Source organism: Dreissena polymorpha, chromosome 15, assembly GCF_020536995.1.
Source record: "Dreissena polymorpha isolate Duluth1 chromosome 15, UMN_Dpol_1.0, whole genome shotgun sequence".
Lineage (NCBI taxonomy): Eukaryota > Metazoa > Mollusca > Bivalvia > Myida > Dreissenidae > Dreissena > Dreissena polymorpha.
Window position 1 is genome coordinate 12,248,137 of NC_068369.1, and position 13,177 is coordinate 12,261,313.

The window sequence follows — 13,177 nt, forward strand, 5'->3', positions numbered from 1 at the left end:
GAAATACTTTAGTAAAGGGACTTGTTTAATGATGTCGCCTTATTGAAGCTCGTCATACATTTAACATAATTATTTGATATAAAGATAATACGTGTTTAGTTCCAAACGTTCGACCTAAGGCAATTATAAGTAAGGAGATCTCAAATAAATTGTAACTGGACCGTTTCACTTATTATTTTGACCTGTTCCCTAATCGTGGATGCTCTATACTTACGACACTAGGATACCAAAAGGCGTAATTGTGTTCATGTCATGTTCTTAAGGCACGCGTTTGGTTTGTGATTGTTTCGGTTTGTGATTGTTTCGGTTTGGGATTGTTTCTAAATGAATATTTGTGTTGCGCAAAATCATGTCTTGGAAGCTCTTAATACTGCTGAAATTATCAAATAATCAGGTCAGTCATTTTACATCATCGGCTTGTGAGTCACCATAAGGGAATACAGTTGTTCTATGGTCTGACTGGACAAGAGGATTTAACAGTTAATATCGAATCCTGAAATTAGCTTGTCAGCAAAAATGATTGAAAAACAATGTTGGTAAATGTCCAAAGATGATCGTTGACCTGGCAAAAAAAATCATAGATCGTCCTGTTTTCGGTATAGTAATTTTATAGCTATTTTATTTGTTGTATTGATGAAAAAACAACAACTAAATTACAACATGTGGGTTAAGTACTGTGTTCTTACTGCAATAAACTATTGCTATCTTTGTTTGCACAAGAGCTATTACGCATGCAATTCATTCAATAGAATTCTCAAGTGTCTTTTGAAATATAGTACGTTTTCTCATGGAGGCCACAGCTGGCTCTTTGTCGAGATATGAATTATTCCAAATGCCAATAAACCTTGGTATTTCCTTTTGTTTTGTTCAGCACACATGCTATTGCAATAACCCGAGACCCTGTGTGGAAGAGCTCAAGCTGTTGAACAAACTTCAATTGAATTCATACAAACGAATGTACACTAGGCCATCCGTGCTCGTAAAATGAGTGATGCATTTTATACTTAATATAAGCAATCCTTGATGTGAAACGTTGTGGGCGTTGTGTCGTTAATTTGTAAATGTTTTAACGCACAGACAAGTGCATCTCTATATAGGGGCCAACTTGGTGGAGAATACCATAACATTTGTATCCTAAACATTACGCACATTGCACATCGAATGCAAAGTAAGTGATGTTTTCACTTTTGACATTTTCATTTCGTTTATAAGCGCAAAGGTTGTGCAGTCGGTGTTCATAATATATTTACGTTGCTTCATGTTTATATGTAAATACGTATAAACAGATCACACAAAGGTGTTTGGTTTCATTTTAGTTGTACACGCTTACCGTTTTATTTATTATTTCACCATTCCTAATTAAGGCTATAATCAATAAAACAATAATTAAACTTCTGAACAGTTACATTTCGTCATTGATTATTCCTTTTTAAGGCACGTGATCAATTCACTGTACACTATTGCATACAAAACCTTAACAATAAAATATTTAAAGCTGTGGTCAACGCTATGGAACTTTGAATGTGAGGCAGTATAAAACGGTTGGATGGCGTAAACTTTACAATTAGCTCAGAAATAGCAGGAAACATACGCGTGTACATAAACATCGACATCCTAGCATTACAATTCAAATATAAAAGACCTTACATCATCAAAGTGCATTTTAATTACTTAATGGTTTAATATTAACCACGCACAAATAATTGCAAAATTGAAAAATACAAATGTATGCTCAATCACTTTTACAAAAACATATATACTTTAAACATTAACATCAATAACATTCGTATATTAATTATTGCGGATTCATTGTTGTTTTGTTGTATTTCCAGGTTGAATGAAGTAGTATTGCTGGATCTCAGTTCGAAAACCACACCAGCCATGTCATTAATTAGTAATATTAGGCGTCACAAACTGCACATTCTGTCGTTTGGCCTCCTTGTTATCGTCTTTTTCACCCAGGTGAACTATATCAATCGTGAGCAGCATTGCGGTAATGACATTTTGTTACATTTCAATCTTAGTTTATAACTCCACCGAAACAGTTTGGTTGAACAACGTACTAAACGTTTTGGAAAGGGAATTTAATAATCAGTTACATAAACTTTCAAAATTGTGATATGTTAATATTTGTAAATAATGGTAGACATTTGTGAGTAAGACCATGATATTGTTAAATGTGATTCATAAATAATTATCCTAAACATGACACACCTCTTCAAACATATGTTGAACATAAAATATCAACTTCGTTAAATTGTTTATATTTGATGTTTTATTATAAAATATTATATATTCATTTTGCAGTAACTTATTTTGCAATTTATGGTTATATTAATATATTGTTATTGTAGGATATTGGTTATTTGAATCATTCGATTAATTTTTGTGTGCCTGTTGTGTATTTGTTTTTCTTGTTCAGTATATTTGTTTTGCGTCCCAATGTTTGATAATAGTATGAACAAGATAATTTGCTTTATGCTTAAGTCCTCCAAATAAACAAAAGTACGTGAACAAAACCATATACATAATTCGTTTTTGCATAATGATCTTAATAATGTACGTGAAAAGACGTGCTTAATATCTCTTACATAATGGGTTCGCTTATATTATTCGCGGAATTATGGTAAACGCATGTTTAACGCGTTCATTATTTGTCACGAACTATTACTACCAATGTTTTGATAAAATAGCGTGTTTTTTCTTTTATTTTCACCTAAGTGAGAAATATAAGATTTCTGATTTTGATTTTCTTGTCACCAATTAAAATGTATATGCCATTGAAAAGTGAATTTCTTGTTTCATCTTTGCAGAAAAATATGCCATTCGCATGCATACTCCAACACGTTTCAACGAAATCGAAAATATTCGGGAGGTAAATTTCTTTCCTACACTAAAAGATTTGCTGCTTTATAAGTACCTCTGTCTATGTCAATAGACCAGTTTCACAATACTGCCACAGTTGATATTTTTAGAGATCACGTGACGCGTCGAATTTCAGAACGAGGTTGAACGTGTTACTTTCTTTGGCAGAGAATATCGGTAACTTTATAACTGTTGATTGTTATTGTGAACAATCGGGATTTTCATGAGCACTAACACTGGTTTAAATAACGTAAACCATATGCATACAGGCATACAGGCATGTGTTTAATCAATAAATTTATAAGTAATTATAATATAAACATTTAACTTTATAACACCGAAATAATTATTCAACGATACAATATGTAGTACCATTAGTGCATATCTATAAATTGCTGACCCTCGTATAATACCTTGCATTTTATTCAAAATAAATGAAGGCCTATCATTTAATGGGCTGTTTTGCTTATGTATTTATGATCGTTATAGAATGCTAACAAAAGAAATATAATCGTATATACACGTATATACATCATATCGTGAAAAGCCCCAAATGGACAATTTTCAATACATGTAGAAGAATACACGTTATCATATGGGCACGACACTTGTTACAGATGTATTTTAAGTTGATTTGTTGTTTACATCCAAAAATTAGGAAGCAAACATTGATGCATGTAAGTTAAATTTATTACAGGCTCTCTCACATTCAGCAACATCGGAAGAAGTGTTTCAACGATTGCAAAACGCTTCATCGAATATTTCGAAGTTCCATGACCGCAGTGATGACAGAACTTACGAACCCGATGGATACAAGGCCGCTGCCTTAGCTAGACGTCTTTGTTTAGAAAAAAGGCTAAACCACGGAACATTCGTGCCTGTTGCTCGCATGCATTACATTCCACACAGGAATATAACATTTTGTTCCATGGCGAAGACGGGTTCAACGTTTTGGGGCAGGGTATTCGTGATGGCCACTGAGCAAGATCCTAACAAATACAGTCAACCATATGACGTTAGTTTGTCTGAGGTTTACGGTGGTATAGGGAAACGATTCACGTTGAACACAAATGTTACATTAAATCACGATCACTTTAGTTTTATGTTCGTTCGAAATCCCTATTCAAGAATTTTATCTGCATATGTAGATAAACTTGTTCCGCCCAATCCAACCTTTTGGAGGTATTTTGGTTTAAAGGCAATAGAACAATTTAGAGAAGGAATGCATAAGGCCCCAAAATCTACCAGAAAGGAAGCTAAACACAATAATGATACAACACTAGTCGGCCACGATGTGACATTTGCAGAATTTGTGCGATTTGTCACTGACGCTGAACTTCACCAAGAAAGTCCCAATCCACACATCTCTAGCGTCAAGAAACATTGCAGACCGTGTTCGTCTTTCTTCACCTTTATAGGCAAATTAGAAAATATAGCAGAAGATGGTTCTTATATAATGAACAAAATAGGGATCAGTAAAAAAGCCATTACGGCACTGGAAACTAATATATCAAACCTTACAAAAGATGATGCTATTACCGATAGTATTCGAGGACCGTTCGGGTGGAAGAAAGATGTGTTAAAACACATGTCATGGGATAAGGCGTTGCAAAGACTTTGGTTAAAACTGCAGATGCGTGGGTTGATTGAGAAGGACATTAAACTTGAACTTAGTGATCAACAGATTATGTCGATGACAAGTAACCGTTTAATAGACATTGCGAGAGAAGCACACGCGCGATCGGACCCTGGAAAGCTGAAACAACAAAGTAAAGCAGTCCAAAAAGAGGCTTTTGCAAGTGTTCCGTTGAAAGATCTTACAGCTTTTAGAGACGCGTTTAAGGACGATTTTACCTTGCTCGGTTACGACCCATCCCCACAGGAAATTTTTAATCGGAATGAAAATCCTGTTGAGCCTACGGTGTATTTCAATAAACTATAACTCAATGAGGTTTTACTCTTGAACCTGTAACTGTAATTTAATAGTGATGTATGCTGGCATATGTGAACTGTATAATGTATGCAAAGCTTGTCATATCATCCTTATATTCATTTTTATTTCACGTTATATTTTCTTCAGAGATCATTTATTTTTACCCCTCCCACCTTCTAACATTGGGGGTATATGGCTTTGCACATATCATTCGGTAAGTCGGTTGTATGGCCGGTCTGACGTTACATTCCTTAGTTTCCGCATGAGATATAAAAACGCGTTTACCAACATACAAGTTAATTGGCATAATGGTGTAATATGCAAAATATATGAGCCTATCGTTATAAAGGCCAATATCTACCATACAATTAAGATAAATATATATGACTTATGAAGTGCCGTGAAAATCCATAAAATGACTTGCACTTGTTAAAGGTCACCTTCAGAATTTTAAACACAAACTGTCATAAGTATTTGATAGATTTCCGTACCGGCAGTTGAAAATACATTCAAGCATTTAATAATGATTGACCGGCTGGTGGACTGCAACGACAAAACCAAGACAGTTACACTACCTGCATAGTAGATTTGCATGCTGGGCTAACTAAGGGCTATTTAACTTATTTACAATTTATGTACGGAAGTGAAGGGAGGCATACATCTTCTTTTTAAAAATGTGTGTAAAAATTTTCAAACGGGTACATAAATCTGCTGCTCGTATCAAATAAAATACATAAATACATACAAACGCACAATTTAATGATGTTGCTCAAACTACTGACATACGTGTTTTGCCAGATTTATTGACACCAAATTAATTACAAATGAAAACATACGAATAATAAGCCGCACAATGTATAATAGCATCAGCTAAAACTAAATTTACATAAGAATTTAATTCGTTAGAGCTGAATAACCTTTTACCATATACAATCGTTAAATATGAACTACAACAACATTTATTTTTAAGTATAATTGGCAAACAAATAAGTTCCTTAATTTCCTTAACATTATGTCCGACGAAGAGACCGCTTCGCCGTTTATTTTGTGGTATAGAGATTGTTTTGATTTGATTACATGCCTGGAACGTCTCCTTGTGTCTTCAATTATGGGTCATTATAAGCAAGACGGAGATGAACAGAAGAACACAAACTTATATAATTATATAATTTAATAATTTAACGGATAGCAAACGTGGATACTTAATATTTATATACTTTTAAATATTTAGAGTTCATCGAACATGTATGCCATAATAAAAGAAATTATAATGTTTTATGTTTATACCAACTTAATTGACCTTTCGACAGCGAGAGTGAAGCCACGCCCACCGATTTCAAGGGGGGTCACTCCGCCGAAGTCCGTCATAAAAATGGCTACGCGAATCGGCCGCATAAGTGAACCAAAAAGGCCTCATGGTATACCAGAAAGGCCATACAATAGTTTTTATTATCATTGAATAGTGGTGCTGAATATAATTATCATATCTATTTAATAGTCAAAACTTTTTTATTAGTCTACTTAAAAGCCGTTAAATTTATCATCAAAGTCGGCAAAATTATCGCCAATTATCGCATACAGTATGAATTGTTCGTTAGTCACAATATTTTTCCTTGAGTAATAGATGTTTCAGTTTTTTAATTAAAAGCCGTTAATTTTTGCAACCGATGGCAACATCGCAAATGTGGCACAGGTAAGTAAATTTATTATAATAGAAGACGAAGAACGTTTTTATTGAAATCCGATATAACACATATCTACAATGCGTTTGGTCAAAATGACCCATGCGCATTGTTATAATCGTATAACAAAGTCAAAGTCGTCAAAAAAGTAACATACACAATATATTATTATATATTATTATTTCCTCGAAAACTATCTTCTGCAATGTTTTAAATATAAAAAGTTGAAAGAATTTTCATGTACAAAAAAACTCGCTAATCAGACCGGGTTTTCAAAGGGTCATTCACAGTTTGCGGCATCTGTTTTGATAACGGATTAGTAGAAAGCCCACATATGGTGTAAAATGACACTTATTGGCCCCTATTGATAATTACTTGCGCATTTGAAAATAGTTTCTTAACTTACATTAAATTTGGAAGACTTAAACCGAAAGAAATAAAAAATGTTTTATTCTATGTGATATTATTAAAAATAATAACTGATTGTCTTTATTATTACGATTTCATTAGCATTAAAAAAATCTAGCAAAGTTTATAATGTCTTATTTATTTGCCGACTGCATTAGAATGTCAAATTTATTTAACGTTGGCAAACCTTTGAAAAATGGTTTTAAATGTTCCTTTCTAATTTGTCTATATAGAGGATAAACAAGTATAAAGTTATACTCTTTTTTATAACGTGTCCGTTGCAAAACTTACATTTTCTATTTTCGCGCAGTATCTTATTATAACGACTGTGTTTTGCTTTCGGGCGATCGCTTAATATGTTGAGATTAAGCTGTTCGTGTGGACGACCACAAAGACGAATCCAACGTTTGAATTTTTCAAGATTAGTACCCGGTTGAGGGAACGGAAAAAACGTACTTCCATCTTTTAACCGTTCTGGATACCTTGTGTCTGAATAACAAGTGCCATAACAGCACCTTTCAACCATTTTCTTTGTTTAAAACACAGAATTACGTATAAGCTTATGTGTCGGACAACGGCGAGTTTGACGGACAAAATGGCGGATAGTAACGGGCCTAATCTATGCTGTAATCTGATTGGTTAATAAGCCTGTCAATCAATCGGCTCTCGAAAGGTCAATTGAATGTACTGATACTGATGCAAACAACCATAATTGTGCGTTCCGAGGGTCACATGATCATCTGATCATGCAATATATTTTATTGAAAGTTAAATCAATTCGTCATCTAGGAACACAACGCATACATTACAAGGGAGAGCATTACCATGGAAATTCCGCTCGCAGTAAATCAGTTATCTCCCGTGTTGAAATTTGTTTTCGTATGTTGAATTTTGTATGTTCTGATGTATGTTAAATTTCATTTGAGATCTGTACAATTGTTATGCTAATCAACTTCGGCGACAATGTCCTAAACATTCGAAAAGTAAGTGTTAAGTGTTAATGTTTCCACACTTTATTAGCATTGTGGAAGCAATCTGTAGATTATAACATCTCATGAACTCTTCGTTTCGCAAATTTATTTCAGCAAATCAAATACAATCATCAGCGTATAATGATTTATTTTTACCATTCATTATGATGAGGGAATCATGCACTTGTTGTGAAAATATTTCATATAACGAAACATAGGTGCATTCCGTTTGTAATTTTGTGTTGCGGAATAAAAGATGAACGTTTTAACCGTGACATTCAAATTCTATTTTTGTTATGAATTCATCAGAATGTTTGTAATGTATACACAAGACGCCTATACTCGCAGATAATCGCGCACCAGAATACAGCTGAATCTGTATAAGCTGTATGGTATCATTGAAGAGCAATCGTCATTCACAAGTTACACTGGACATTCATTAATTATCTTTTTCTTTGCTTATTGACTTTCACAAACATCAGAGGATGCCATTAGTATGTTAAGCTCACCGTCTTATGCGGACAATTGACTCAATACTCAATCACACGTTAAGGTTTAATAACTTGTGACGATATTATATGAGTCATATCGCCATCGATTGCATATAGATTTCAAGAAATAGGCAGACGTGTTAAAGCGTGTATATACGATTATATTTCTTTTGTGTAAACATCGGTGAAGCTGCCATTATAATGTAAACAATCTACATTTTTCTGATTCCAAAGTCACTTACATTCCCAAGATGGCGTCAGTCGGATTGGTCGGGTGGAATACTATGAGGGGTTAAATAAATGTAATTGCATTTGCAAGTCATGTATTTTCTGTAATATTAATAATTTTTTAACTGAAATGAAAAGATGTTAGAATCCTATTTTATGTATTGATTGTTATTTTACAATACATACCATTCATAATATGAACATAACTTGAAGCATACCCATACAGATTTGGTAACTAAATTTTACATTAATTATGGTTATTTATGTCATTATTATACTCCCGTAAAAAAGTAAATGGGTTAAATACAATCGCAATGGACGTTGATGTAAACTTGCAAGCATTGCTCCAGATGATATGGAGTTGCGCTTATAAGTGATTTTTAGCACCTTACGTTTACAATTTCTCCATGTTCAACTAGAAAATGTATAACATCTTACTACATATTACACCTTTAAACGTCGGGGTTGTACTACGTCACGTTCGTCAATACTCAAGTATAGGATTTATATTTTCTTTTTGCATCAGTTAAAAGTGATCATGATTTTTATAATCTCGAACGAAGTGAGAAATAGACACCTTAGAAAAGCACTATGGTGTCATGCAAGATCGCAACAAACTTGTTCATTGAAGGCTAGTTGGACCTTTATTCTTTTATCGATCGGACATTTTTTTTTTTAGTGAGATTAGAGATATTGTTCAACTGTCGTGTAATTTAAAATAAAATACTTATTAATATACTTATAATACTCAGTTTAGTATTGTTAATATATACCTATCAGTATTAATTATTTACCTCATTTCTTAAAGCTATGTCTTTCTTTTTTTGTATATAAATCGTAATATGCAGACCAAACATTTTTTGATGCATTTTCTGGATACTGTCCAGATACGAAGCTCTTACTTTTGTATGTTTAAGAACGTTGGCAACGCATATATACTCAAAAACGGTTCCGACAAAAGAGTTTTCAGTTAAACGATTTCATTGTGTTCAGGTAATAGAATCAGGATTTTAAGGGATTACTAACCAATATGTTTATTTGTAGCTGTAGAGTGCCAATAGATTTATAAGATTGCTGCGATGTTAAAGACCACGCGGATTAGACTAATTATTTTTAATTGTTATGTCAAAACAAGAGTAAATAAATCAAATGAACAAGCGATTTCACAGTTTGCGTTTATAAAGTTAATTAAATTCAAAGTTTTAGCAAATTTAACCGATGCTTATTGTCGAAATTAGTCTGGTTCCGGTACTAGTCTCTTAGACGTAATGGAAATAACACGTATCGGAATTCATTTGTACATGTAAATAAAAAAAACGCAATATACTAGGGAAACCACTTGTTCTTTTAAACAAGTTAAATATGTATATACAGATTTCATTTTGTATATAGCTTGTTAGAATGCCAACAACAAGGCTAATTGATCTGTACGCTTGGGTGTACTAACAAAATACAAAAATATGTGTAACATCTTGAATTAAGCGCACACTAAAAAAAAATAAAAAAAATAAACGTTGTTTTCATGAAATGGATTCGAGTCGGGGAGGTTTCAAGTATTAATTCGCTATTACTAAGTAAAGGACTCATGCTATTGAAGACAAATGATAAGAAAATAAGTTCTGGTTTTCATCAGCCAGTACAATACCATACACGACCATATACAAACCAGCACTAGAATAAAACAAACTAAATCTGGAATCACCGCTTTAAAACGGTCCAATCAAATAATTGGAAGTTTAACTTGTTTGTATAAAGCCGATACATACTCTTACCCCTGCAACAATCCAATTTGATTAATTATCGAATAACCGCCTGAATGGTCAATCTTAAGCACGTGGTCGGGTTTACTAGGATAACATTCCCTCACATTTGGTCCAGAATTGAACACAATAATGCACATGCTTCAATACATCACATACGAAAGACGCCAAACAGCATTTAAATACCAGAGTAAAACGATCTTTTTCAAATGTAACGATGCATATAGAGGCTTTAAAACTTACAGCGTATTTCATACACCATGTTTCATGAAAAGTATTATTATTTTTTTTCTATTAAAACTCAGTTTTAAAGTTATATTTCCATCAATTTTGTTGATCATTATCGGAGATTTTGATAATGTTTCCATGTAAAGAGTGTAGCATCAAAGTGGGTTTTGTTTTCTATATTATGCACGCATTCTTATTGAATGTTTAAACTTGATATTGGAAATTGTTTTTATTAACTTTTGGATAACATTTAACGGTGCCTACCCCTACACAAACAAGTGTTCCGCGGTCGGTACATATGCCCACCCCAACCACATTGACCTTTTAATTAGCGACCTGAAAATCAATAGGAGTCATCTGCCCGTCATGATCAATGTACCTAGTATGAAATTTCATGATCCTAGGCCTAAGCGTTCTTGAGTTATCATCCGGAAACCATTTGGTGGACGGAACGACCGACCGACCGACATGTGCAAAACAATATACCCCCTCTTCTGCAAAGGGGGCATTAATATCTACCTCGATAACCATCGGTTGGCTCGGTGTGCTCTATTTACTTTACAGTGGTAACTGGCACTGATGCGTACACATGCCCGGATGGAACTATGCAAAACGTCGATTATATACTAAACGTGTATATTATAAATGCCTACGATTAAAAAGACAATTTACGTCATTGTTTGCGTCTTAATCTTACGGAGACATGCTGTGACATTCTGTACATAGTATACGATTGTGTCAAATATTTATTAATTTATATAAAATGTGTACAAACTAGATAAACATATATTTCAATATAAATTAAAAACAAAGTTAAGAAGAACACGTGTCTAAAAGTTCGAAATAAGCCAGATATCTAAAGGGGCCTTTTCACAGATTTTGCATATTTTTAAGTTTGTCTTAAATGCTTTATATTGATAAATGTAAACATTGGATCTTACAAGCTCTAGTAAAAAATCAAGAATAAAATTAAAAAAGGGAAAAACAATTAGCCGGTACCAGGGCTCGAATCAGTGACCCCCGGAGTCCTGGAGTTAGTCTGAAGTAAAAATGCTCTAGCCCTCTCGGCTATTCCGCCAGGTATACACAGGTAAAGTTTTTTTTTATACCTTATATAAGCAATCTTCGTAGTTTCGTAAATTCAAACGACAACAACAGAACTCTCCAAATTATTCAATGTTGCAACGCTTTATAATTTTTATGTTTTCAAATCGTCAAACGATACATATAATGGCTATATTGGACTATGGAAAATGTTCAGTAATACTGTTTCCTCACAAATATCATAACTAAAACGAAAGTTTGCGAATCTGAAACAACTTTTTTCAATTTTGTCAATTTACCAAACCGTGAAAAGATCCCTTTAATTCTGAAATCGAAAATGTCTGTACAGTCGAATTCGCAAGCATGTATATCATGCATGTACGATGTGAATCCAAAATTAGTTTAACGGTTCATTTTAAATTCGTGCAACGATATATTTTCTTACGACACACGAACACTAACTAAAAACACGAATGCTTCGGTTATTGTAGGAAAATATGTACGAAATATCTTCGTCACAATCGGCTCGGGGCGCTTATTTGTCTTTGCTGCATGTTATGAAATTCGTTTTCAATGTATACTTTTTCTTGACTATTTTGTGTTATTGTTACATATTTTATCAGTGTATTACAATTTAACACATATAAAAAATCGTATAACCTCGCTTTAATGCTCATCTGTCTTTTCCATTTTTATACTGTGCGATAGTTTTAACACAAACGAAGTACGGGTAAACTAAAATTCCGCAATAATGAACGAGCTTACATTATTCAATAATAAACCATATATTCATATTTTATAAAAACATTTATTTTTATTGTTATAAATGATAGTTGACATTTGGCTAATCACTTTTCGAAATATGAATTTGGGGTATTATATCATTATTATACCTCACGTGATTACTATGTGTATTGTGTTCAAAGAAAATAGAAGCGTCACAAGGTAACACTGTATATTATTATACCTCGCGTGACCATATTTGTTTACAACACATTTATAAATTTAGCGGGCAATATTTTGAATTGTCTCACAGCAATACTCATCCCTGTTGTTTCACACACCACGAACTAAATTAAATTAGTTACTAGTAATAGATAAAAGCATTCTTCTTGTTCCACATTAAAACTGACGGGCCTGCGAAGACACGTTTTATAAAATATAACCCGTCATTGAACGCAAAGTGTAAGAACAGTCTGACATTCAGGCGTTACTCTAAACGTATTACTTAAACAATGCTTTATCATGACATATCAATTAGTTTAAACAGAACCTTTAATGGCATCAATGCGCAGACACTTTACTAGCTCATTTCATTCAATACACTAAACGTATATTGAACAAAGCTTCTGTGCTAAGTTTGGACCACACTCGTTTAACGAAATGGACTGAAGGCGCATACACCTTTCAGTGAACTAGTGAGGATTTCTAAGCCGGCTATTCAATCAAGATAAGTGCCATGCTAGTGACGGTCTCATGAATATCACACGAGCAGAAACATATTAAGATATGATTGTGTATCAATTGTAATCTTGTAAATATAATGCCAAACGGATATTGATGCGCA

General features: G+C 33.5%; 1 protein-coding gene across 1 annotated transcript; it reads left to right on the forward strand.

Moving 5' to 3' along the window:
- The first annotated feature begins 1,838 nt into the window (after positions 1-1,838).
- Positions 1,839-5,165, forward strand: LOC127861158 (uncharacterized). The gene is made up of 3 exons (XM_052399534.1): positions 1,839-1,993; positions 2,814-2,875; positions 3,563-5,165. Exons 1-3 carry the CDS (start codon positions 1,882-1,884, stop codon positions 4,805-4,807), a joined length of 1,419 nt encoding a protein of 472 aa, XP_052255494.1. The 5' UTR covers positions 1,839-1,881; the 3' UTR covers positions 4,808-5,165.
- Positions 5,166-13,177: the final 8,012 nt, after the last annotated feature.